At 37.1% G+C, this 25,868-nt stretch overlaps 5 protein-coding genes across 6 annotated transcripts; 1 reads left to right on the forward strand and 4 right to left on the reverse strand.

The window, feature by feature from the left end:
• The first annotated feature begins 3,484 nt into the window (after positions 1 to 3,484).
• Positions 3,485 to 9,413, forward strand: LOC147546434 (transducin family protein / WD-40 repeat family protein). Its single transcript, XM_086673645.1, has 12 exons — positions 3,485 to 4,072; positions 4,185 to 4,400; positions 4,525 to 5,637; positions 5,837 to 5,959; positions 6,299 to 6,480; positions 6,567 to 6,798; positions 6,955 to 7,161; positions 7,745 to 7,867; positions 8,487 to 8,555; positions 8,637 to 8,759; positions 8,856 to 8,906; positions 8,994 to 9,413. The coding sequence occupies exons 1-12, from the start codon at positions 3,836 to 3,838 to the stop codon at positions 9,147 to 9,149; spliced, it is 2,832 nt and encodes a 943-aa protein (XP_086529771.1). The 5' UTR covers positions 3,485 to 3,835; the 3' UTR covers positions 9,150 to 9,413.
• Positions 9,414 to 9,634: 221 nt separating this feature from the next.
• On the reverse strand, positions 9,635 to 11,988 carry RPL9 (ribosomal protein L9). The gene is made up of 7 exons (XM_086673649.1): positions 11,619 to 11,988; positions 11,401 to 11,528; positions 10,934 to 10,979; positions 10,412 to 10,509; positions 10,290 to 10,337; positions 9,915 to 10,103; positions 9,635 to 9,819 (listed from the first exon to the last, which is right to left on the reverse strand). The coding sequence occupies exons 1-6, from the start codon at positions 11,772 to 11,774 to the stop codon at positions 9,983 to 9,985; spliced, it is 597 nt and encodes a 198-aa protein (XP_086529775.1). The 5' UTR covers positions 11,775 to 11,988; the 3' UTR covers positions 9,635 to 9,819; positions 9,915 to 9,982.
• A 480-nt stretch (positions 11,989 to 12,468) lies between these two features.
• LOC147546436 (lactate/malate dehydrogenase family protein) lies at positions 12,469 to 16,233 on the reverse strand. 2 transcript variants are annotated; one of them, XM_086673647.1, is made up of 14 exons: positions 15,697 to 16,233; positions 15,501 to 15,600; positions 14,894 to 14,980; positions 14,619 to 14,703; positions 14,352 to 14,533; positions 14,186 to 14,256; positions 14,021 to 14,111; positions 13,847 to 13,921; positions 13,660 to 13,761; positions 13,458 to 13,580; positions 13,310 to 13,378; positions 13,162 to 13,230; positions 13,018 to 13,071; positions 12,469 to 12,933 (listed from the first exon to the last, which is right to left on the reverse strand). In XM_086673647.1, the coding sequence occupies exons 1-14, from the start codon at positions 15,855 to 15,857 to the stop codon at positions 12,880 to 12,882; spliced, it is 1,323 nt and encodes a 440-aa protein (XP_086529773.1). In that variant the 5' UTR covers positions 15,858 to 16,233; the 3' UTR covers positions 12,469 to 12,879. The 2 variants fall into 2 exon arrangements, with proteins under 2 accessions (XP_086529773.1, XP_086529772.1); XM_086673646.1 differs by having other exon boundaries at positions 13,847 to 14,111; positions 15,697 to 15,964.
• A 311-nt stretch (positions 16,234 to 16,544) lies between these two features.
• LOC147546437 (expansin-A16-like) lies at positions 16,545 to 18,014 on the reverse strand. Its single transcript, XM_086633671.1, has 2 exons — positions 17,643 to 18,014; positions 16,545 to 17,328 (listed from the first exon to the last, which is right to left on the reverse strand). Exons 1-2 carry the CDS (start codon positions 17,854 to 17,856, stop codon positions 16,700 to 16,702), a joined length of 843 nt encoding a protein of 280 aa, XP_086489797.1. The 5' UTR covers positions 17,857 to 18,014; the 3' UTR covers positions 16,545 to 16,699.
• A 319-nt stretch (positions 18,015 to 18,333) lies between these two features.
• On the reverse strand, positions 18,334 to 24,873 carry NODGS (nodulin/glutamine synthase-like protein). Its single transcript, XM_086633669.1, has 18 exons — positions 24,570 to 24,873; positions 24,218 to 24,466; positions 24,046 to 24,114; positions 23,527 to 23,641; positions 23,314 to 23,419; positions 22,898 to 23,054; positions 22,696 to 22,791; positions 22,490 to 22,538; positions 21,829 to 22,100; positions 21,489 to 21,661; positions 21,071 to 21,191; positions 20,944 to 20,996; positions 20,731 to 20,860; positions 20,373 to 20,518; positions 19,867 to 20,055; positions 19,060 to 19,292; positions 18,755 to 18,894; positions 18,334 to 18,590 (listed from the first exon to the last, which is right to left on the reverse strand). Exons 1-18 carry the CDS (start codon positions 24,753 to 24,755, stop codon positions 18,528 to 18,530), a joined length of 2,547 nt encoding a protein of 848 aa, XP_086489795.1. The 5' UTR covers positions 24,756 to 24,873; the 3' UTR covers positions 18,334 to 18,527.
• Between the last annotated feature and the right edge of the window lie 995 nt (positions 24,874 to 25,868).

Here is a 25,868-nt window from a genome sequence, read left to right on the forward strand (position 1 = left end):
ACTTACTCAATGAAGGTCAAAATTTCACTGAATAGTTTGAGCTTAATGATGGTCTATTGGATCCTCTTGATATAATCAGACAGGATGCTGCCAAACCTTGCTGATAGAATTGATCAACCAACAATGTGTCAGCCATATATAGGAGGAATCTTAAACCGATATTGACAACCCCGTTGAGGCTTCACTATAGCTTGAAATGCTTGATGAGAACCTTACGTACGTTGATTCCTATTTGAATTTTGATTTTATCCCAAAAGCTTGAATGTTGATAATTCTGAAATGCAAAAATCAGCAGTCCAGTCCCTGAGGAGGTAATGGCACAATTGAAGCTTTAGTTTCCATCAGTTGCTTGCAAACTATCAAAATCTCTATTATCATCTACAGGTGAATGGGGCAGTAGCTCATGTGTAGAACCAATTTCATCTAACATCTTAAAAGTCAGAATAAAGGATCACCAATGTCCTTCCTCTAATACTCTGGTACCGTGTACCTCTAAATCTGGTGCAGATGACACAACCACAAGGGACAGGACAGTACCATTGCCAAACAAGTCAGTCGAATGCTAGGAATCGATCTTCTGCTCCCCCAGCTAATGCTCCGGAATTTCCTATTGAGGAAGCTGCTAGTCGACAGAACTCAATTCACACAATCTTCAGGTTCAATCCACGTCACTGGTGGGATGTCACACGTTAGAAGCATGACAGGAAATGCCAATGAAAAAGATTTGTCATGTTGGAGAACCAAAAACTTAGATTTCCTCCTTCGGTATAGCAGGATAAGCAACGCTGGTGACAGTTTACCATCTCTGATGTGGGTAAAAGCAGGATCATTGGCCGGGTTTAATTCTTTTACTGAGCTGGAAGGTTCTACTTTATTCTTTGCAACTCTTAGGGGAACGACAAACTACTATAAGGGAAGAAGTGAACTGATTGTGTTCTCTTCTTTTCTTTCTTTAGAGGTTCAAAAACAAAAATATATGCCCTTGGGGTGATGAATGAAGTGAAATTTATAAATTGGGTTCTTTAATCATTCTTCTCGTCTGGAGTATGAATAGTGTGAGTTTTTTTTGTGCTGGATGATTTGAGAAGATTAATAGGTATGTTGATGCTTGTTACTTGAAGATCATATTGTGGTTGTTATTTTTTATTATAGTCAAAAGTTTTCATCGCTGCTTTTTGGGCATCCAAAAAAAATATCGGGAATAGACTTTGATCAATTGAATTTGACCTTAGGGAATTTTAAGTCCAAAATTAACTTTCTTGCATTTTGCCTTCTAATCTTCACACCCTTCACCTGGGACCACCACCTCTGACCTTCATCTCCCACCTCTGACCACTACTGCCATCTTCTTTTATCCCTCTATCTCTTCGTGCGTTTCTCTCTCTCCTTCACTCTTCCTCTCTCTCTCTCTTTTTTGACGAAGGGAAGTGTTTCCTTCATCGTAACAACCTTCAACTTATACAAATGGGATCTCGTTGGATGGTTCCAATGAAACTCTTTTGAGGATTTTGTGGTGGGTCTGACATAGAGTTTCCTGGCATTGATGTGGCTCATAAATTTTGAAGCTCAATCAAATAATAATAGTTCTACTCCAATCATCTAGGTAGATTTCTAACAATAATTAACTTATATTTCGCCATATATTTCCTTGGCCGGATTTTGAATTGGAAAAATGTGATTTAGTGATCAATGAGTAGTACAACTTTTACCAGGAGGAACAACCAGCCCACAACTGAAGTTTCTTCTCCAATCCGTCTATATCGTAACCGGGTTGTACTCTCACTCGAATGGAATGAGAAACTCTAGTCTCAGCCCTGAATTGGTTTTCGAAAACTACATCTAGTTTCTCTTCTTCTAGAATACTAAACAGAGACGACGTTAGAGAAACATCTTTGTCAACCATACTAGTTATCTCTATAGAATCTTCCAATATTCTACGTATCCTTATAGTCGGCGTGAATGACCGCTTCCCCGTTGTTAATGACGATGAAGATGATACTTCGTCTTCATCAACTCTTTCGTATTCTACATGATCACTTCCCCAGTTTCTCCACCCTCCTCCTTTCTCATCTTCATCTATGAACTTCTTCTTCTTCCCTTTGTTTGCATTGCTAGAGTTAATACTACATGTGTTTTGTTCCTCATGCGGAGGTAATTCCATTGCTTTTTCTTCTTCTTGTTCTTGTGTTGTTGCTGCTGTTTCCCAGTACTGGCCATCTTCATCAGCCATCCTGACCTGTACCTACACATATGTATATATATTTATATACCATGCATGCATGTACCAGAGTTCGAATCTTACGGTATCAAATTCTCTTCTTCTTCTTGCAACATTTAGTTAAAGTGCACTTGTACCTCGCCCAGACGACAATCGTCCTGGTAATAGCAATGGTAGTGATGGTGATGAAAAGAGGTATATATCAAAATTTGAGTTTGGAAAACACAAAGTATTCAATAATATATAAAGGGAAGTTTTTAGAAGAGGAATGGGGATTCTGTTTCATAAACTAGTGTTTTTGTTTTTCATCTTTTGTTGTTTGTCTTTATTTCTTTTTATAATAGTCGGTAGATAGATATATTTTCTAGCTACAATAAATATATATATATATATATATATATATTGTAGCAGGAGGAGACCGAGAGGTTGATAGGGTCACGATGGCATGCATCGATACTGAGAGAGAGAGAGAGAGAGAGTGGGAAGAGGGGGAAGGAAGAATCCCACGAGGTTCTCGAGGGGACTTATGACATCCTCTTATCCCACGTGGAGGATGATTTGAGGCTTAGAAGACACTAGTGATGATACGATGTTCATCATATAGTAGCAGCCTAGCTAGCCTTTAGTGGAAGTGATACTTGCATGCATGACCCACTATTAATTAATGACCCTAATAATCATGCTTCTGGTTGTCTAGGAACAAGTAGAACATGTCATGTTATATCATATCATACTTAAACATAATCTTTGTGGCCCTTGTAGTCTTTATAGGTAATTCATCAATTGTAAACACATCCCACAAAAATATGTTGTCGTTAATGTGTATATATATATATAATTAGATTATGCTAGTTAAGCCGTTATAGTACCTTCCTTCAATCAAATCCACATGGGTATCCACATGGGCCGATTAAATAGACTTCTTATGAAAAGGAAAACTCGAACATGGTTCGGACTCAATTCTTGACTTATATTGGATCAACCGTTGAATTGACTGCCGTAGTTCTTCTGGCTGTGTTATAATTTGGGCCTACATTATGGGCCTCATTGTGGAGTCTCTCTTATGGACATCATGTGTCTTAAATCTTGGATTAAAACAACAAGTCTAGGGAGTCCGTCATATGGGGACTCCCTGTGACCCGTCTAATTTATTTGGGCTAAAAGACAACTTTCTTTCTAGAATTTTAGCCCAAAAGGTCATAGGGAGACTCCATATGGCAGGCTCCCTATTGGGATTAAAAGGCCCAATAACATTGTTAAACATCCGTTCCCTTACCACCATTTATCTCTTGGAGATTTTATAGGACCTTCATTTTTATTAAAAGACCCCCTCAATGATTATTTGCAAATAGTTAATGGGGAGGTCTTTTAACAAAATGGGGAGGTCTTATAAAACTTCCCTTTTATCTTTCCGCGGAATATAGAGACAGAGAGAGCGGCCGTGACTAGCTGAACATACAGGGTTTAATTAGGGTTTATCGAGAATACCCAGCAAGAAAACCCCCCCCCCCCCCCCCCCCCCCCCCACCCAAAAATAAATATCAACTCATAATCTGAACAAAGAAATTCAAGGTACTTATTTCTCTGTAGCAACTTCCATTACCAGTAGCAGCGGCGATGGTAAAATCTTACCTGAGATACGAGCCGGCGGCGGCATTTGGGGTGATAGCTTCACTTGATACGAATATCAGCTACGACAGTACCGGAAAACATATTCTGTCTCCAGCCCTAGAAAAGGTTGGAGTTTGGAACGTCAGACAAGGTGTTTGCTCTAAGACCCTTGCTCTCTCCACCGTCTCCTCTACCGGACCTTCTCCTTCCGTCACGTCCATTGCTTCTTCTCCCTCTTCATTGGTATCTTCTTGTTTCATTTTACATTATGGGTAGTTCTGTCTTTTTTTAGTAATTTTTTGTTTCTTATTAGGGTTTTCGTTGTTCTTCAATTTTGAATGTTTGCTGGTTTCAGATAGCTAGTGGTTATTCAGATGGAAGTATAAGATTTTGGGATAGTAATACTGGAACTTGTGAAACCACATTGAATGGCCACAAGGGTGCAGTTTCTGCCCTTAGATACAATAAACTTGGGTCTTTACTTGCTTCTGGAAGTAAAGATAATGATATCATTTTGTGGGATGTCTTGGGGGAGACTGGTCTTTTTCGTCTTCTGGGACACAGAGATCAGGTTTTTCTTTAATTATGTTCATTTGTGTTTGATTTTGTATAATCTTTAATAAATTCATGATTGATTGTTATGTGTGTAACTGTATTTTTTTTTTGCTTGGTTCAAATGTTCCAACACAATGTAGGTTACAGATGTCGTTTTCTTGGATTCTGGTAAAAAGCTTGTTAGTTCCTCGAAGGATAAATTTTTGAGGTTGTGGGATCTTGATACAAAACATTGTGTGCAAATAATTAGTGGTCATTATAGCGAAATTTGGTCTATAGATGTTGATTTGAAAGAGAGGTATCTTGTAACTGGTTCAGCTGACCCAGAACTTCGATTCTACACGATCAAGCAAGAGTCAGTGGTTGGGGACGATTCTTCTAAATTGCAAGGGAACGAAGTTGCTAAAAGCGAGGAGTCTGCCCCTGAAAGCAAGTGGGAGGTATTGAAGTATTTTGGTGACATTAAGCGACAGAACAAGGATAGGGTTGGAACTGTGAGATTCAATAAGTCCGGAAATCTACTCGCTTGTCAAGTGGCAGGAAAGATGGTAGAAATATTTCGTGTATTAGATGAAGCTGAATCCAAACGCAAGGCTAAAAGGAGACTCCATCGAAAGAAAGAGAAAAAAGCCAAAGGTGGGTCAACTGAAAATGGAGACGTCGACTCTGTGCCTGGAGACGAAAGTAAAGCTATAGAGGTTACAGTTCCCGATGTTTTTAAGATTCTGCAGACTTTGAGAACAAACAAGAAGATTTGCTCCATATCTTTCTCCCCTATCACTCCTAAGAGCTCATTGGCCACATTAGCATTGTCTTTGAATAATAATCTGTTAGAGATATATTCGGTTGAAACCGAAGCAATATCAAAGACACTATCTGTTGAACTTCCTGGACATCGTTCTGATGTTAGAAGTGTTACACTGAGCTCCGACAATACACTATTGATGTCAACTAGTCACAATGCCGTTAAAATTTGGAACCCAAGTACTGGTTCCTGCCTTAGAACCATTGACTCTGGATACGGTTTATGTGCTTCATTTGCTCCTGGTAACCGGTTTGCGTTCATTGGAACCAAAAGTGGGAAGTTAGAAATTATTGATGTTGGTAGTGGTACTTGCGTGGAAGTTGTAGAAGCTCATGGTGATTCTATCAAGTCGATTACAACACTTCCCGATGGAAGCGGGTTCGTCACCGGAAGTGAAGATCATGATATTAAATTCTGGGAGTATCAGCTTATTCAGAAACCTGGTCAAGTATGTTCTCTCACTAGTGGATCTTTACGTTTCTTTCCTTCATTTTTCTTGGTTAATGTATACGAGGGTATACGATGTTGGTGGTTTCTGAAGCAAATTTTGTTTCCAGACATTTGACGTGCTCTTACCTGTTTCTTAAATTTTTAGTTATGGCACTTAGTTAATTTTATTTTACTGAGTCTACTGATTTACTTTGCAGGATACTAAACACCTAACAGTGTCTAATATAAGGAGTTCAAAAATGAACAATGATGTGCTTGCTGTTGTCGTAAGTCCTGATTCTAAATATATTGCAGTTGCCCTGTTGGATTGCACAATCAAGGTCAGTTTATTTATTTATTTGTTTTGTTTTCCACTTTTTGGCCAATTTCCATGGCTTAGATAGATCTTCCTGATAGGAAAGAGAAACCCGTTCAATTAATTCAAATTATTCAAAGAAAATAAAAAAAAAGGAAACTCGGCCAGCATAGTGAATTTTGTGTATATTTGCGCGATTGATTATCTTTATTGTTACTGTTCTCAGCTTTACAATCTGTTAGGCGATCACTAGTTGGTTATTGTAATTTGAGTTTATGCACAACCATAAGTGGTTGTTTTCAACCAAATAAATGGTCGGCTTTCTGCTAATCATACTAAGATCACTATGTCAACAATTTTTCAGGTCTTCTATCTGGATACCCTGAAGTTTTTTATTTCCCTTTATGGTCATAAACTCCCAGTTCTTTGTATGGATATTTCATCGGATGGAGATTTGATGGTTAGTGGCTCTGCGGACAAAAATCTGAAGATTTGGGGTTTAGATTTTGGTGATTGTCACAAATCAATTTTTGCCCATTCTAACAGGTTCTCATTAATACGTTCTCTAGATTTGGTATGGGCTTATAGTTCCGATATAGCTGATAGAGAATTAATAATTATTTCTATTGCAGTGTTATGGCAGTCAAATTTGTGCGGAATACCCACTATATGTTTAGTGTGGGGAAGGATCACCGTGTAAAATATTGGGATGCCGACAAGTTTGAGTTGCTTTTAACTCTTGAGGGGCACCATGCAGAAATTTGGTGTCTTGCAGTTAGCGACCGTGGTGACTTTATTGTCACTGGGTCTCATGATAGATCAATACGTCGTTGGGACCGTACTGAAGAACCTTTCTTCCCCATGGTATCATATTTTGTGAACACTGATGTGCTTTAGACTTTTTCTTTAATTTGAGAGTGAAATGCTTAAGATAATTTTTTGACGCTCAAATCAACCGACAAAATATCGGGTATGCATGTATGCAACATGGTCACTCTAATGCGCCTGTTCGATTTGCAGGAAGAACAAGAAAATAGATTGGAAGAGATGTTTGAAGCTGATATTGATAATTCTTTTGAAAGTAGACATGCACTTAAAGAACTTCCCGAGGAGGGAGCTGTGGGCATGGCAGGAAAGAAGACTAAAGAAACCATCTCTGCGACTGACTTAATCATTGACGCTTTGGACATAGCGGAAGCAGAATTGCAACGTATTTCTGAACATAAGGTATTAAAGTGCTGTTGTATTTAAGTTTGTTATCAACTTACCTACAGTTGTTGTCTATTTCTGAAGCCTATTTGGTTTTATTTCTAATTTATCCTGCTTTATAGTTGTGGAAGCATATGAGGGATAACTTCCCTCAAGTTTAGAAAGCATTATACGATTAAGTCAAATAAAAATGTTCACAATAGGAAGATAAGATGGTTGTAAGACTTCGGTAGTGTTTGTTTTTCTGAAAGTCAGATCTGGTATCTTGCTTGATATCTGAATTGACTCAAGTTAGATTTCAGATTGTTTTTCTCTGGCTTGTGATATCTGATTTATCTGAATGGCTTGTTTGAGTTGATCTTGGGTCCTCTTTATTCAACGTGTCAGATTCAGTTATTTAAGAAAAAAACACCACCTAAATCAGCAGCTACCATTCCATTCTCATGACGTATATGGAAACTGAAGAATTATGAACTGTAATAGTGTAATGATTGCACTAGACCTATTGATTGTGACAGGATTACCTTCACAAATGTCATTTTGAGAATTTTAGTGAGGTTTCTGTTTCTCAATGACGTACTGACCTTTGCTATATGTTCAGGAGGAGACTGGAAAAACGACTGGATTTCAACCAAATATTATAATGCTTGGGCTATCACCATCTGAATACATTCTCCGTGCAGTTTCAGATGTTCGCACGAATGACCTGGAGCAAACTCTACTGGTATATGCTCATTCTGCCTATTTCGTAATTTTGAGCATAATACTAATTATTTAAAAAAAATTATTCTAGTTGCAACTTCGTCAATTTTCTGGTTTTTTAAGATGCACTTTCCCGACCTATATTAGGTTGTGATTCGGTTTCCTCTATGTATTCCCTCCTCCTGACAAATTAATCAGATTGTGGTATTTGTCTGCGTGAAAGAATTCTCGCAGTTAAATGAACTGGTACTTGGGTTTCGAACGAAAGCTTAAAGAAACACTCCAGTGGCTTCTGGAATTCAATTTTTAAGCTCTAGGCCGTTAGTGATTGATCAGTTCTTTGATAGGGTTTCACCAATTCAAATTGTAAAGCTGTATACAAGATGCTCCATCTCATACTGGAAAAAGCACTGGTTATTATGTTATCAACATCACTAAATCTGCGTTTTCTCCAATTATTTTGGGTGACATTCTAAGCCATGTCAAATCCAAACAAAAACAATGGCACGGCCCTTTGTGGGTATCCATGAGAGATATCACTCCACCAAAAATAACTAGAGATTACTTGTTATAAGCTCTTTTATCAATTTCTTTATGTCAAGTAGGCATGGTTGAGTGATTGAAACTGTTCTTCTATGCAGTCTTTACCATTCTCAGATGCCTTGAAGCTTATGTCTTACCTAAAGGACTGGACTTCTAATCCTGACAAGGTACCAATCTTGAATAGTTTAGATCAGCTGTTATTGCAGTTGTTGCCACAATCTAATGAAAGTACACTGAAATTTTTACAGGTTGAACTGGTTTGTAGAGTTGCAACAGTGTTACTGCAAACACATTATAACCAGTTGGTTACCACTCCTGCTGCTAGACCCATCCTCACAATTCTCAGGGACATCCTTTATGCAAGAGTCAAGGTATTTCATCATCGATTCATGGAAATATATATATATATATACATACACACAAAAGGCATTTACTCTAATTTGTTGTTTGTTTCTTTTCGTCTTTAGGAATGCAAGGACACTCTTGGTTTCAATCTTGCCGCATTGGAACATCTACGGGTGAGAAATGAATTCATTGATGATGCGTATTTGGATTTGATGAAATTGTAGGAACTGGTATTGACCACATTTAGTTTGTTACTGCAGCAATTGATGTCTACGAAATCAGATGCTTTGTTCCGAGATGCTAAGACCAAGTTACTAGAGATTCGTTCACGCCAAACAAAACGTATAGAAGGAAGAGCTGCAACAGAAGAGAAGCCAAGGAAGAAAAGGCGAAAGAGTTCTGGTGCAGGAGCCTGATCCTGTTGTAAACAGAGGAGAGTTTTAGCCGGGAAAAGCCAGCAGCAAATTTGCCGATGATCAGGGTTCAGAAAGGGAAGAAGGTAGTTTCCGTCTGCAAGCAATTTTGAATGATATATTTTTGTAGATTAAAAACAAGCATCCTTGTGATTGTGTTAAAACATAAAAGCGCCAGATGATACAACGTGCGGCTATTAAAATATTCTGTACACGAGAATCCTTGTTTTGAGTTTGTTCTATATTATTATTACATACTGTTTGCCATTTGCGTAGTATTTTGTTATCCTCGTTGTTTCACAGGCGTGTTAAGAGGGAAAACACCAACTGAGGTGGAGAAGTCTCCAAATTGTGGGGCTGGACACTTCAAGTCCTCGTCGCTATTCCTTTCTCTACCAACATGTGGGACTAATTCACAACAATTCCTTCGTCTACCAACATGTGGGACTAATCCACAACAAAATTCATTTTACAGTTGAACGCAGAGATTGAATGAACAAAAGTTTTTCCTGTACTCTATTAGGAAGTAAATTACAACAAAACAAGGTCAACAATAGAATTGCACTGCAAGAAGAAAGGAAATGGTAAAAAGGTTTAAGCTCCTTGTGTTTTTTGAACACAACAAATCATGCCTGGCATTCGTCCCAGATTGAAAACCCAAGATTTCTGCAGGCTGCAACGATACGATTATGCTGTTAGATTGATGAAAAACGAAATGCAAAAGTACCAGCGATTAAAAAAACCGATACGCGAACAAACTTCAGTTACCCTATTCGATCGAGTGATGTTTGGTGTTCACACATTGTCGAAATTCCAGAATGCTCTGAATTAGGTTCTTAATTGGCAAAAACGTTCACCCTTACTCTTGCAGAAACATCGGGGTGAAGTTTCAGCTCCGCAACGTATTCTCCTGTTTCACGAATCTCTGGAAGAGAAATCATCCTCTTATCTACATCTCTAAACCAATGAACATCACATCAGAAAGCTCATCAGATGAAGTTAAGGCAACACAAGTAGCGACATGCTTAACTAAATCGCAATCTACTTAACTACAATTTTGTAGTTTGTTGTCTTAAAAGAAACGATTTTGAAGCTGGTCTATTAGAGTTGTCGTGTTGGTTAGGTTAGATAGTTACACAATACCTCTGAAGTTGTGCCTTGATAATGTCTACAAGATCTTGAGGAGTAACCCTGGAGAAACATGCACATATTAGAACAGTAAATAATTATGTCACCAGCTTATGACAATGTAGTCTATCACTCACGTTCCAAATATTTGTTTTCCTTTCCCACCCTTCCGCTTCACCTTGAATGCTCCAACGGTTTCAAATATTAGAGCAAGTTGCTGGGCTTCTTCTTTCACCTGCACGAACAGCATCCAACTTGGTTTAGACAACTCAAACTGTGTTTCTCACGGAGCACGCACATTCACACACGCATGCACGCACACACGCATATATTATATGAATATAAAAATAATATCAACTTTAAGGCGAAAGAATCAAATATGAGTTGCACACTCTTAAACACGAACACCAAATCTTTTTAAAAGTGCATTGAACCTAAAGAAAAAAGACATGTACTTACGCTAACAAAAGCATCTCATTTGCACAAGTTTATCTTAGACTTCTATAAATAAATCCGTCTGATACTTACCAGTATCAGCCTTGGATAAAAATCAACATCTCTCACATCTATTATCATGTTATTTTGATTAAGAATGAACTAAAGAAACAACAAATTTGATCAATTTCATACGCTTAGGCATATATGTAGCTAATTCTTACCCGTTTTTTCTCAGCCTCGATTCTCTCCTCTTCCATCCGCATCTCCCTGAAAATGAAAATATAATAAACTTTGATGTCTTAATGTTTTTTCTTAATGTGTTTATATATCTATAGGGCACTCCATCAAAGTATCAACTTCATTTTTCATCATAGCTTCTAAGTTGTTGAATGCAGAAGAAATTCCACTCTTACCCATCATTCTCCACTATTTAATCAACTAATCAAGATAGCACTAGCAAAGTATTAGGAGGTTCATTTGATGTATCTAGTCCTACTTCATCAGTATAAGCCACTTTTAACCCTCAACAATTCCTTGCTTTTCACTACACCCCCACTCAAACAAACTAGGCAGAGTTAGAAGTACCCTTCCATTATTTCTAGGTCAGAATGGTTATTCATCTGTGTCCAGAGAGTAATTGAAGAAGATAAGAAATGGGTAAGCACAGTACTGAGGTATACAGACATACTTGAGAAGAACAGGAGTGACAATCTGGGCTTTTCCTTGAGGATGAAGAAAATTTCTGTAAAATCCAGCCTTAACGTCGAGTAGTTGTCCTTTCTTTCCCAGTTCTGCTACATCTTCCTTGAGGATTATCTGCACCACCCAGGAAGAAAAACAAAATTAGGGTTTATATTAGAAAACAAAAAATGAGGGTCTGAGTTATCATCGCAAATTCATCTTTACTTTACGAGTTTTGAGGGCTTTCTTTTGAGCCACGACCAAAAGAAATGAAGATTTTGATGATGATTCTGGAATTTTGGTAACTCCTTCATTTGGTTTTCCATTAAAGCTTTTCAGCCAAGAAGATGAACTCCATGAAAGTGTAGTTGTCGACGCCATTACAGTTGCAGGTATCTCTTTCTCTCTCTATCTCTCTTCTTATCCAAGTTGGAGATTTTTGAGTCTGGTGAAGCTTTTGATTTGTACAAGTCTAGAACCCACTTCAGATAATTACGCTTCTGCCCTTTCTTTAACTATACTTTTGATATTCAAATGGGAGATTATTTCTCTTCAAAAACAAATTTTATTGTTACTCAAACTGTCATAGGAGGGTGCTCACTAGTATTCTCGGCTGCTAGTGATACTGTCCGCTTTTGCGCCTCACGGTTTTAAAATGCCTCATTAGGAAAGGCCGAAAGGGTGTTTATCCTCTCTTAAGAGGAGAACTACACTCCGTCTCATTACTAATGTGAGATTGTTGCCACAACAGAAACTTCTGTTTTTGATTGTTTTCGACTTTTTTCCTTGTCTAGTGAAACAGGAGAGAGGGAATTTTGTAAAGAACAAGGAAGGAAAAGGATTACCCTGCTAATGAAGGCAAGGAGATAAAGATACTTTTGAGGTAATTCAAATTTGAACTCAACAAGTATTTGGTCATTTGAGCGGAAGTGCTACGTGTGAGCCTCCAAGTTTGGAAATGGTTTTGTGGTCACTGTCCAGGTTAGATATCAATTCATATTCAAGGTACTTTCAAGTTTCAATGACATCAAATAACGTTTAGAAGCAAAAGAGATACGATCATCTGCAGATATAATGACGGAAACAGTGAAAGACTTTACGTTTGATAAACACAGATTCAATTCCCCATATAGTAGGGTAGGGTTCATACAAATTAAGAAGGAAACATCAAAGCATTTAAATTACAAATCCAACTTTTAACTTGGCTCAACAACTAAACTTGGCATCATAATACCATCACCAGAGCAACTTAGGTGAACCAATACCCTTTTAAGAAGAGTTACTAAATTTGATGATGAAATCATGAGACCTCATTTTTTTCTAAATAATAAATCCTTCATCAACTATCTCCCAATTTGCACATAGAAAACACTCTTATTCTACACAAACAGTGGCACTACATACCCTGTAAGAATCAAACATACCCCCCAAGGCCATTATTTCCTCCATCTTCAACTAGTAGTAGTACTAGCTAGCTTAGGTATTATTACTGTTCTCCTGGAAGCATAGTATCCTCCGGAAGATCACAAAACGCGTTACCCTGAACAAAAAAATTAATGATGTTTATTCGTTATCTTGCTTTATTAGACACGAATTGATATTTTCTATCGATTAAATGTTTTACCTCCCCGGTTAGGTGGCCTACACATCTCTTCTCAGCAAGTAACTCAGCTTCAGACTGTAATAACAAAACAAATGGTAGAATTACAAGTAGGGACTAATTGAATATTAGTATGGATTTGTTTAGTGATAGGAGGAAGTTATTGACCTTTTTGATACGTTCACGGAGGTAATCATCGATGATCACATCTTTGACAAGTTCGTAGTCACCATCTCCCTAAAAGCAAAAGTGAATGATGATAAGATATCTCGTACGGATTTTGAGTAGAATCTAAAATTAAGAAAAATATACTCACGTCTGATCTGCACGGCATACTGAAAACTATGTCTTCTGCTATTCCATATGGGTTTCCGCTAGTATAAACCTAGATTGCACGAGATAGTAGTAAATGTCATATAGTATTTTTGATAGTTATAAGTTTTGGTCCTATAATGGAAGCTTACCCCTGTCGAAAACCAATCACCTTTGGGAGTTGGAGTGACGAGGGACCTTATCGCGTCAACAACTGATACAGCAGTTGATGCAGCTGAAGATCTACCCCATTTTTTTATTAGTGCACCTCCTCTCTGTAAATCAAAATTTTCATTATCAGTGCAATAGTAAGTTAATTTGTACCTGTTCTCCGGTTTTCGTTTAGTAGTTTACCGTTTGGACCTTCTGGGTGAACTCATTCTCTAACCAATGGTTATCCTTGATTACTTCTTTCGCAGGCAACCCATCGATTTTAGCGTTCAAAAAGTCCGGAACCTGCAATTTCAAAGATAAGTCGTTACTAATATGGGTAAGAATAGATGACTCTCTTTAATCTTTTGAAGACAACATCTTTGATGACCTGAGTAGTTGAGTGGTTTCCCCATATCGTCACGTTGGAAACCTTGTCATAGAAAACACCTGCTTTAAGAGCAAGCTGCACCAAAACATAACATTTTTTAGAACCTTTCTTGTGCTTTTGGTTATACAACCGAAAATTAAAAATAAAAGATTCACTTAGTATAACGATATTTACCTGGCACTTGGCCCTATTCTCGTCTAGTCTAGTCAAAGCGTGGAAATTCTTCGCAGGGATATCAGGTGCGTTTTTCAAACAAATTAGAGCACTATAAAACAAAGTAAACAGAATTAGATTGATAATTTTAAGCTAATTATCTATAACCAAGTGAAGACATCTTACTTTGTATTACATGGGTTGCCGACAACTATCACTTTTACATTACGGGAAGCAACAGCATTGAGTGCTTTTCCCTAATTTTATCATTTGAAAACCAAGAGAGTTTGTGAGAAAAAGGATAAATGAAACATGGGTTAGGCAGAACTTAGCATGGCATTAGCACAAATACTTGTTCAGCAAAAATTTGTCCATTTATATCTAACAAGTCCGCTCGTTCCATTCCAGGTCCGCGAGGTTTTGCTCCAATAAGAAGAGCCCATTCTACATCTTGGAACACGTCATAAGGATCAATGCCGATACTAACTTCCCTCAATAAGGGGTATAAGGAGTCTTCAAGTTCCATAGCAACTCCTGCGAGTTTTAAGTAAGTTAACGAATATGGATAAAGAACACAAATGACTAGATCTATAGGCGAATACAGATTTGAAAAACATACCTTCGAGAGCTTCGAAAGATCTTTCAGAGCCCAATAGTTTCAAAGCAATTGGCTGATCAGGTCCGAAAACCTCACCAGATGCAAGCTGAAATAACAATATAAGTAAAGTTTCTCCTAGCAATTACAAGTTTATACATAAAAGAAGCTTCTTTTTTTCCATTCCGAATATTGTCGAAAACAATTTGATACAATACAAGTTCGAAATAACTTTCGTAGTACTTATAGTTACCATTAATATTATTGTTGACAGGGAAAGAGGTAAGAAAAATCCTTACTTTGAAAAGAAGATGATTAGATATCATCCCCGCAGCACCTGAAACTGCAACATTTATCATTTTCTTCCATGTTTTCGTCTCTTCTTCCTGTAAACATAATCCCAAACACATTCGTGTTGAGAATAGTGAACATAAATAAGAACACTATGTGGTGTTTGTTTTTAACTCATTGTCTGAATATTACTCATCTGACTTGATTGAATCTGAATCGTCTGACTCAATTGGACCCAAAATCAACCCATATCAGTCTTTCGGACGAGTCAAACATCACAAGTCAATAAAAACAAACATTTTATGTCCTAGTTTGAATTACTGTGAGAATAGTCCCCACATGAAAGAAGGGGCGATCTAGCAACCAAGAAACTGCCTACACGTGATAGGCTTAAAAGCCAGACATGCTCCGCGTGAGGGGAGGATGAGAATAGTCCCACAAGGGAGAAGTGCGATCTAGCAACCAAGAATATAATGTCGAGGTCGTCTCCCTTTATAGCCAATTTGTTTTGAGTCGATTACATCAAATAGTGGTTGTGAAATTGTATTTCATCCATGAAGTTTGTTTTAGAAAAGAAAGCTAACTAAAACACAAAGAGAAGAAGAAAAAGCTCACAGCTTTAAGATCATAAGTGAGGCAGAAAACACCATAACATTCAGGCTTTCCCTTTGGGGTTTCAATCTGCTGCTGTGGAGTAACAGGGGACTCAACTTGCCTGACAGATTAATTAAACCACCATATCATTGTAAGAAAATAAAACATCATGGGTAGAACAAGAAATCATTAGAAATTGAAGTTTAAATGAACTTACTTTGGTGCCACCGAACAGAAAACTTTAGCATTTCTTGGTCGTTGATGAAGACGAAGAGCACGGAAACGATTGTTGGAGAGATGGGTTTTTGTCAAGGAAGAGAATTGAGAAGATACAGAACGAGTTTCTAAGTAACTATGACTAAATTCAGCAACAGCCATAGCTGGTTGTTGTTTTTAGAGAGAGAAAAATTTCAAGAAACAGAGGAGAGAGAGAGAAAGAAACAGAGTAAGAAGAAGCCTTTTCTTTTGGTTTGGAGGGAGAAGAAGAGGAAAAGAAGATGGGGTTGGATTTTTTGTAAAAGACTTGAAAATTATGGTGTAAGGCTATTAACTCGACACGTGTCAAGGCAGCATGATCCAAAGATCTATATACTTCCATATCAATGGTTGGGTTTGGGTCCTATAAGGACGTTATCATGTTCATGAGTGACTTCATATAATTTGCTATAGAAAGGTGAAAGGGTGATTTAGAAACTTTCATTGGGTATTGTAAAACAAAAACAAAGTTTCGACTGCTATCACTAAATTTTCATGTAACTCGTGGTGTTGAGAAAATTCATTGTTTGTCTGTCGTTCACGTGACTCTGAGTAGCCACCCAAATGTTAGGTCTTTCACTGTATGTACTAGTGATGAATATAAAACCGACCAACAACATTCCATTGTTCCTTTTTCATCTTATATATGTTGCAAAAATTTTCATTTTCTAGTTATGGTACCATGATTTACATGTCAAATGAGGATCCAGATCAAATATGGGTACTCTTTTTCCCATTGCACATCCACAAAAACTAAAGTAAGTTCAATGTCATGCAACTAATCAAAATGAACCCTAACTAAAACTCACATTTGTTAAACTACAAGTACCACCACACTAATAAAAATATTACAACTTAACCATCTAGTCATGAACTATAATAACATGACCTCAAACACAAAGCAATATTAGGTTAAATTTTAATTACATTAGAGGAACAGAGTTAATAAACAAAGATCGTTATGATCACTTGAAGTTTTTGCCTTCGAACGTCTGACCAAACTGCCAAGTATCAGGACTAACATGCCAAGCAGTAGAACTCCGTCCATCACTTGCTACGACTCTGAAAGTAAGTTCTTCGCCTACTAACATAGCGTCGGTAATCCAATTCATACCCCAATCTCTTTTCATTGTAGTCCAACCTAATTTCTTGTGACCCTTTACTTTCACCATCTTAATGTCTCCTGCTCCTCCTACATTCCACACCAATACCTTGTTATAGTATGGGTTGCCTGATATTGTGAACCTTATTCCTCCTATTTTCTTGCAAGAAACTCTGCGGTATTGGACCGGGATAATTCCAGCTTTATATTCGGCTATTTGAAGGAATGCAGGTTGAGAAAGATCGAAATGAGAGTTAGGGCGGTTGCACCATCCGCCATTGTCGCTGGGTAGAGCGTTGTTTTCGGGACAAAGGTTGGTACCAGTTATGAAAATTGAAGGTTGTCCTGGTTTGCACCATTGTGGGTCATTGACACACTTGAGCTCATAGCATGAACCACATGCTGCCCCATCCTTGAATAATACTGGGCTTAATGCTGCTGTCATTAACCCATATCCATGTTGACCCATATCTTCATAACCACAAGCTCCTCCTGTTTATATAACCAAATTCATTTCTGTTAGTACCGGACCACGTTATTTTCTTTATCGTTGTTCACTCTAGATATAATAATATAGCGAACAAAGACGCTAAATATAATCATTCAACGTGGTCTTGGTGATGCTAAGGTTTGTCAAGTCTAGTATCGGCTAATGTGTGTTAGCCTCTACATATGCAAAAGAGAACAAGCTTATATCCTTGGGACGGATTAGCTTGTTACATGATCGTATAAGTATATAGAATATGTAAACACTAGTAACCACGTCATGTAACCTGATAACTATTATCATTTGTAACGTTGTATACCATTTGTTCCAGAGCCATCAGCCCCTCCGTAGAACGTGGCGTGAGCCGAAGTCCATGGTCCGGGTCTGAACTTAGGTTTATGATGCTTGGCGTGGAGACCCTCAACGGGATCGGCGGCAATAAGTTTTCTTACGACGTTACGGGAAGACACTCGGAGGACTAAAAAAGTTAGCAACAATGCTGATAATAAAATATGCTTCATTTTGAATGACATCTTTGAGCTCAAGGGCAAAGGGATGTTTACTCAGAATAACCTTTGCAGGTTGAGCTCTTGGATGGTTTCTCCCTCCCCTCTCTCTTTGTGTTTGAGTTTGTTATAAGTTTTTTTTTTGAAGGTCTTTGTAGTTATATAGTTTTCTACTAATGATGTCTAAAATTAGAACAAGTCAAGTGAATTTGGCCTAGTAATTAGGGTGGAATGTCTTTTGTTCTTTGCCACTCCTTAGTCCTAAAGGAATGCCAAAAACATCTCTAAATTGTAAGGCCGATAACTCTCCAACTTTATTAGGAATTAACCGATCAACTTTTACTAAACTTGACGAGAGACCTGGTCAATCAATCCCTTTTTACCATGTAAGAAGATGAAGATGAAGATGAAGATTATTCTCTTGTACTTTTTATTAACATTTTTTATATGGGGGGTTGGGTTTAGCAAGAGAGGTTTATAGGGATGGACTAGATAAAACAAAGGTTTAACCTCGACCATAAAAAATAAGATAATTTATTTCTTCGACTCCCATAAGCACTACTTTCACCAAAAGTACTACGAAAGTAATGCTTATACCTCCTATTCCGTATGAAAGATACAAGAAACCCTTGATAAATGAAAATTGCGAATTTAAAAAGGAAAGAAACGTGGGGCCAAGATATGCTGCCTTAAGGTGACTAGTATTTGTGTATAAGCTGCCTGAAAGCATCCTTGTTCTTGGAGTAATAGTCAATCTCTGCCTGCAAATTCATCCATACATTAAAAAATATGAGATCAAACTAATAGCTGCTTTTTTTTTTTGCTTTTCTACCAGGAAGAGAATTATTGAAGACGATATTTGCCCGAATTCAACATTATCACTATATGAATGAGTAAAATAGAAATGGATGGAATTACAACTTACCTTGCGAACACCTATAATAGCTGTCACGATCTTCTCGCCCATAAATTCCTTGAGAAACTTGTCATTCTCTAGAGCTTCTACTGATTCGCCTAGTTCTTTTGGCAGTCTTGGAAGTCCATCGACATTAAAAGGGTTTATTTCTGTTCAATCAAAACAGTGCCATAAATATGTGGTAGTAAAAGTTTGAGCCACGAATGATAGATATAGCGAAAGGAGTTGATAAAGTTATTTTAGCAAAGGAATGAAATAAACTTGAATTACAGTAATTGATCATTCGTTACAGATGGAAGTGTGAAATGATATACCAATTGGTTCTGGCAAGCTAAGATGTCTCTGAAGCCCATCAATTCCAGAAGCAATTATTGAGGACAAACCCAAATATGGGTTTGCACAGCCATCAAAAGATTTTATCTCGAAGTTGCTGACAAGTCCATCGGGTATTCCGGGAGGGGATGCAGTTCTCAATGGAACTTCTCTATTTTCTTTTCCCCAACAATGGAATGCTCCACTCCATGTATTTGGCTGAATCCGTTCATAACTGCACATTTGGAAATATCAAAATCAAAGTCGATTGATAGGTTTAATGAAACTACAGCATAACTTGAATCACGCTTTGTTCCTCAAGCAAGAAACATGGTTTGGAAGCAATAGTAAGATTTGTTTTTCAAGTTAGTAATTACTAATACTACTCTAACAATCTAAATAATTCATTATGTAGCCCCAGATTGTAGAAAATATGAACTAAGACTTCGAATAATGTGATTCAAGGTGTTCATTGGTTATCTCGTACGGAGTTTAGATGAAAGCTAGCAAAAGACTAGGCATTATGGCAGCAAAGAGAGAGACAATGGGTTGAAAAACAACCTTTTATAACAATCAAGCACTTGTACTCCTGAAGTTTAGCAGAAAAATGACAGAAAGTATATATAGATTTCATGTCCATGATTCACTGTAACCCAGAAAATTAATTGAGTATGCTATCACTTAAATTAATAACACGCACAGTCGCATCGAAGTAAATATTCCCATGATAAGAGGAAAATTGAAGATTATGAGATTGTGTGAATCCATGAAGTGAATAATAAAAATAGTTTTTTTTCTTCTGGGCATACCTATTGGGAAGGGGAGCTGTAAACGCTAAGATAGAAGGAAGATGAGCAAGCACACCAGCCATGAACTCTTCTCCAACTTTTGACATCCCGTAACGAGATGAACCACTGGATGCCATAAAAACATTCTCTCCATTTTCCCATAGACTTAGATGGACATGGGATCCAGATCCAATATCATCCAATGAGTACCTGAAAGAGGGTCCAAAATGTTATCTCCGGATAAGGTTTTAAGAGATTTCAAGTAGAAATATTCATCAATGTGGAGCCTCCCCTTGGATGTTCCTGAAGTAAATCAATTTTATGTCGTACCAACACATGAGAACTTGGAGTGGCCAAAAAAATGATATCAGCTGGAGGAAAACTTGGCTTTACAATGACTACCTATCTGGAAGTATGCTTATCATCTCGTATATATAATGACTATTTAGGAAAAGATAATGAACCAAAAAACTTACCAAGGCATGAAAGTTGCCAGCAAAACACGTAATGAACACGAAAAAACTTACTTGGGCACAAAAGTAGCCAGTAAACCATGTTTTCTTGCAACTGCCCTTATAACTTCTCGAGTGAAAATTAAGTTGTCAGCAGCAGAAGTACAAATTGAATGGCCCAGAGATATTTCAAATTGACCATTCCCAGCCTCCGCATGCAACTGCATGGAAAGCTATAAGAGTTAACGAACTGGGGACGCTTGTGTTGAAGAATTACGCAATCATTTAGCATTATTCGGGAATCATCACGATATTTCAATGTAGGATCATTTTACTTTGAGAAGTCCAACAGGCCATAGAACTAGGATGCTTCTGAAAATGAACTACAGAAAAAAGAAAATGACCATTGAAAGAAATTTAAAAGGACCGGTACCTGCTCCACTGAAATGTTCATAAACTCGAGGGCCGAGTTTATTTCTTGTAGTAAAAGCGATGCAGCATCAAATGCTGAAGTACAACAGTAGGAGCTCCTGTCAAATGGTACCCATTCCTCTTTTCCATCCCTGTATAAAACCTCACTGTAATTACGATGATCCAAGATTGAAGTATCAGATAGATAGAACTACCAAACAATAGGATGGCATACCTTAATACAACCTTCAGAAGGAAAAACTCATTCTCAAAACCAGCATTAACATCCTGTAAGCAAGTCACTATTTATAAATCGTGAAAGAAAAAATAACGTTGTATGACTCAACAGACTGAACATGTACCAAGTTAAATTTGTCTTTCAGGACTTTTGAAACCCTTCGAAGGATCTCTCTCGGACAGTATTCCCAAGCTTCACCAGGTTTAAGATGCATGTCAGCCAAAACCATTTCCTCCTGCTGAGCCCTGTTGGGACACAATAATACATAGAGATGTAATATAAGATATCAACACGGAAAAATCAAATTGATGGTTAAAACACCGTTAGATTTTAAATCTATCCAATATATCTTTTTCATAGTATGTAGAATTCAGTCATATATAGGAAAACAAAGAACTGAAAGAAATAGCTCCTAAAGGGCTTATGTTCAATCCTTATACACTACTATTTATTTTCTTAGAAATATAAGAAGAATAACTTTCTGACTTTAAAGGCTGAAGGAAAACAAAAAAGCATCGCATAGAAGGAATTACTCTCCATACCAGGGAAGCCTCCACTTGGTCAACAGATCAGGTATCAGTCTGATCTCACCCACGGCGGTCAGATTAGTCCCTTCGGCTGGCCCATCACTAAAAGAAGTCATTGCCATTGATGCACAAGTTAGACCTACACCTTTCTGTCTAACAATATTATAGAATCGCTTTGTCGGAATTACCTGTCACGAGAATTTGAGAATTGAAAAGGATTTCAATTATTTCAACAAAAAGAAAAAGTAAAGTCATCAAGAAAACAAAAGCCCGTGAATTTTTAAATATTTAATACAACAAAACTTTGTTTCTCTTATATATAACACTCTTGTTGCACTAGCATGGACAAACTTACACGACATCGGTGCTGTCCAGAAGCATCAATCCAGATAATCCGGACAAATACAGTTTCCTTCTCTGAAGCATTTGTTTGTACTGTTACGGAGCGATGAAGATTGGAAGTGTTGGGAACTGATGATTCGACAAGTTCCTTAATTTTGTAAAGCCGAAAGGCGTTGCTCTTGAAGATGTCTTCAGCTGCTTCCACAGCTTCAGCAATTGTAAGATCACCATCCTCACATGAATCGGACAGAACAGATGCTACAACATCACGTGCTCTCTTCGCGCCTGAAAGGACAAAAGGAAGGAACAAAAGCTTAATAAGTAACTAATGAAGGTACCAGTAAGGCATTTAGGCCATATGATTTGCAACTCTTTTCGCTAATTTGTTATATGAGAGACTTGACCAAGATAACACACTCTCGAGTGCAGACTGACAACTCGTATGTCCTACTAGAGTATGAACAGAAGTACAAACACCAACTTAAGAATTGCATATGCAACTCGCCTCATTTTGAGAACTTTTTGGTTCTTGTGGGTTGTCTTACTTTTCCAAGGCCAGAGTCTTAAAAAACACAGTTGAACTGCTCGCTGGTTATGGTGCTCATGGGGCTAGGATATGTTTTAAACAGAAAACAATCAGTATCAATAGCTCGGACATTTTTGGCTATACGCACCTAAGTAGAATGTTTCTGCAAAAGCGTAACCATCAGTGCTGAACATAACCTACAAATAGTTTTGAAAGTTATAGTTAGGCAAAAACTGTAGACTACAAAAGAGAACATGAAACAGCCAAACTAGAAACTCGAATATACAGGTACTTTATTTTGCAGTATTGAACTGAAAAGTAACAAAGATAGTTAAGATCTAGACATTTAATCACCTTCTTCAGTGGCGCTAATTCTAGAAGTTCTTTCACTGACGATGTCATCCCATGTACACTGAGTTTTGGCACTGCTAACCCAAAGTCAAGGTAGACCTGATATGCAAGGTGACTATTAATCTAAGAAGAAGCTTCGTTCTTATAAAATTTGACTTAAAATAGTCATTAAGTGATCATATTCAAGAAAAAGATAAGTCAGTACCTGTGGGTAAACAGATGCCAGATATGATGCTTCTTTTGAAAATGGATAGGATGCATGTAGAAGCACAATATTACATTTTGAATATCTCTTATCCTCGAAAATATCTCGCAGATGAAGAGGATTACTCGCCCTCAAATCTAAATCCCTGTCTCCAAATCTAGTGGCATTTTTTTCCAAAAAGAAGAAAAAAAAAACAAATTAACATAGCTATACTTCAATTTCAATCCACTATCTCAAAACAAAGAGAGCAAAATGTTATGGAGTATGGTTCTACTAGACAAAGAAATCAAAGAACAAAGAGCAGCTGTACTGACATTACGGAGCATAACCTAAACTGCCAAAACAGATGACGATTGCATATAATCAAGCAAATTGAGCGTCGGTGCAAAAATGAAATAAATGATGATCACTTATACCCGGTGTGTATCTGTATTGGCAAGTTAAAGTACAACGCAACGTCCAGACTGCAAATAAAGATGTAGTCGATAAAGCTCTTATTCTGGATGCGAGCAGGCTTCCCAGCTGCAAAAGACACGAGCAAAAGTCATCCTAACTGAATACGGAAATCAAAAGAATCCCGTCAACAGTTCAAGACTCTAAAATTAAGCATAAAAACATATATTCCGTACCACTTAAAACATCAAAAAGTCCTTCCTCGGCACATTTCTTATCAACATTTGGATCAATATTCAGACCACTTCTGTATGCAGCTATGCTTTTCAAAGAAACGGCTTTCTCAGCAGCTGTTAGAAAGATGTTAAGGAACAATGTGAAAAGTGAATATTGCATTGGCAACTTCAACTTGAGAATAAAATATCCTAGTTGTAACAAATTAGCCTATCCAGACTGATCTCTCTGACATAGAATAAGAGGATGTAAAGAGAAAAAACAATGTAACTGTCTAGACTCTAAACCAAGATTTCCACAAAAGAGGCCAGTAGTTCAAAGTAAAACGAGCATCGCCCAGGGTGCAACTAAATTCAATAAGAATAAAATCGTGGCGTGAGAATAGTCCCACATAGGAGAAGGGAGAAGGATGATCTAGTAACCAAGAATATAATGTCTAGGTCCTCTCTGATCATGCCAATTGGGATTTTAGTTGGATGATCACCACAAACTTAACACAAGATTTTTAACACGAAAGGATATGATTTCAACTTGTCTTTGAAGATATCAGTGAACAAATCCAACGTCCATTCCGAACCGTTTGGTGTTCCCTGGAAACGAAAAAGGTAGGTGGCAATTCTAAGAACTTACTGAAAATCAAAATTAAACCTAATCCATTACCACCGTAGTAAAGAGTATTTTAATATAACTCACATCATGAAGAATCTTCTCAGCCAAATGCTCAATTCTTACTACTCTACAGACAACTGGAGCAAGAGTTTGATGCCATTGAAGATTATGCATTTTATCCATTTCAAGTCCATCATCAATTAGTAAGGCAGAGATCTTAGCTGCTTCAAAACATTTAGAGGTTGATTTCAATCCAAATGATTTTCTATAAGTTTCAATTGCTTCCAGTGATTTATCACAACCATATAAATCAGCTATATCTCTCACACTTCTCTGCAAATTCATAAAAATCTCTATACGATCACAACAACGAAGAATAAACGAAGAAATCAAAAGATGAAAATTTCAGTGAATTGGAGTAGTTAGTTAGAGTTACCTTGAAAGAGAGAGAATGAGGTGCGTAGGAGTATAAAGCATCGCCATCAGCTTCAGAGAAACATCTGAGAAATGGAAGATTTGACTTCTCTAATGAGACTAAATTGTGAGCATGACCATCAACTATCTCTAACTTCTCTATTGCTTCTCTCACTACTTCATAACTACTACTACTCTTCTTCTTCATCTTTCTCTTTTCTCTCTCTAAATCTTCTCTCCTTTTACTCTCTCTAAACTTCAGTGTCTAAAATTTCCTTTTATAGGAAGAGACCTTTTCTTTTGTCTGAGAAAATCTTCTACTGTGGTTGGAGTCAATAACGAGAAATCTAACTTTCGTCCAATTTTGACCAAATTGGTAAGTTATAGTATGTTTTTATCTTAAAAATGAAAATGGTAGATGAATGAAGTTTGTTCTTAAGGTTAGATACATAAAATTATTCTGATCTTATCTTGTCTTCTTATTTTCTTCTAATAGAAACTTGACGGTTTATTTGGGGGATACCAATCACAATTGAATAGGTAAATCCATTGTTTACTTTTAGATGAGTTTTAGGTTTGGTTAGATTTTGAGTTAGTAGTTTCGGTTGATATTAAGTTCGTTTTTTTGAAGGTTTTATTCGGCAATTATCGTCTAAATGGCATATATCAATTATCGTGCTTATATCATCTTACAGATGTATCTATGCATTTGTCATGACTTATATAGTAAATTTGGTCCAATTGTACTAGTGGTTCCATTTTATGCCTTCCAAAGATTGGGAAATTGGACAAAAACATCAATCTAATAAAAACTCCCACTAACCATTTTTTCAAAAGAGTCGTTTTCATAAACAAAGTATAATAACTTTATCTTAAAATCCAAATGATGAGTATTAACATTTTAAGTTACAAGGGGATAAAGTTTCACAACATATCCAACTACTCAAACTGAAAAGATCTTAGGGTTCTATGTTTAATGCATCTACAGTGACGGAACCAGGACTAAAGATAAAGGGGGGCCAATGTAATACGACTCATTTGTTACCAAGAGACGACCTTTATATACATTTTTTGAAATAAGACTCGTACCACCGATTTTTTTTTTTATGAGAAATTAACTGCTACAATAAATCAAAATGAACTGGTACTAGAAAGAAAACTCGGGAGGGAGTTAAAATTATGATTTTGTTTAATCTAATTGCTTCTATTGTCCAATCAATGTGAATGATTGATCTATATCTCACACTCAAAAAGAAAATTATAATTTCTTGATAAGGTTTTCAACAAAAAAAAATACAGTCATTGTTTTTTAAATTAAAAA

Source organism: Eschscholzia californica, unplaced genomic scaffold (genome assembly GCF_041429995.1).
Source record: "Eschscholzia californica isolate CP2 unplaced genomic scaffold, dmEscCali1.0.p SCAF_4, whole genome shotgun sequence".
Lineage (NCBI taxonomy): Eukaryota > Viridiplantae > Streptophyta > Magnoliopsida > Ranunculales > Papaveraceae > Eschscholzia > Eschscholzia californica.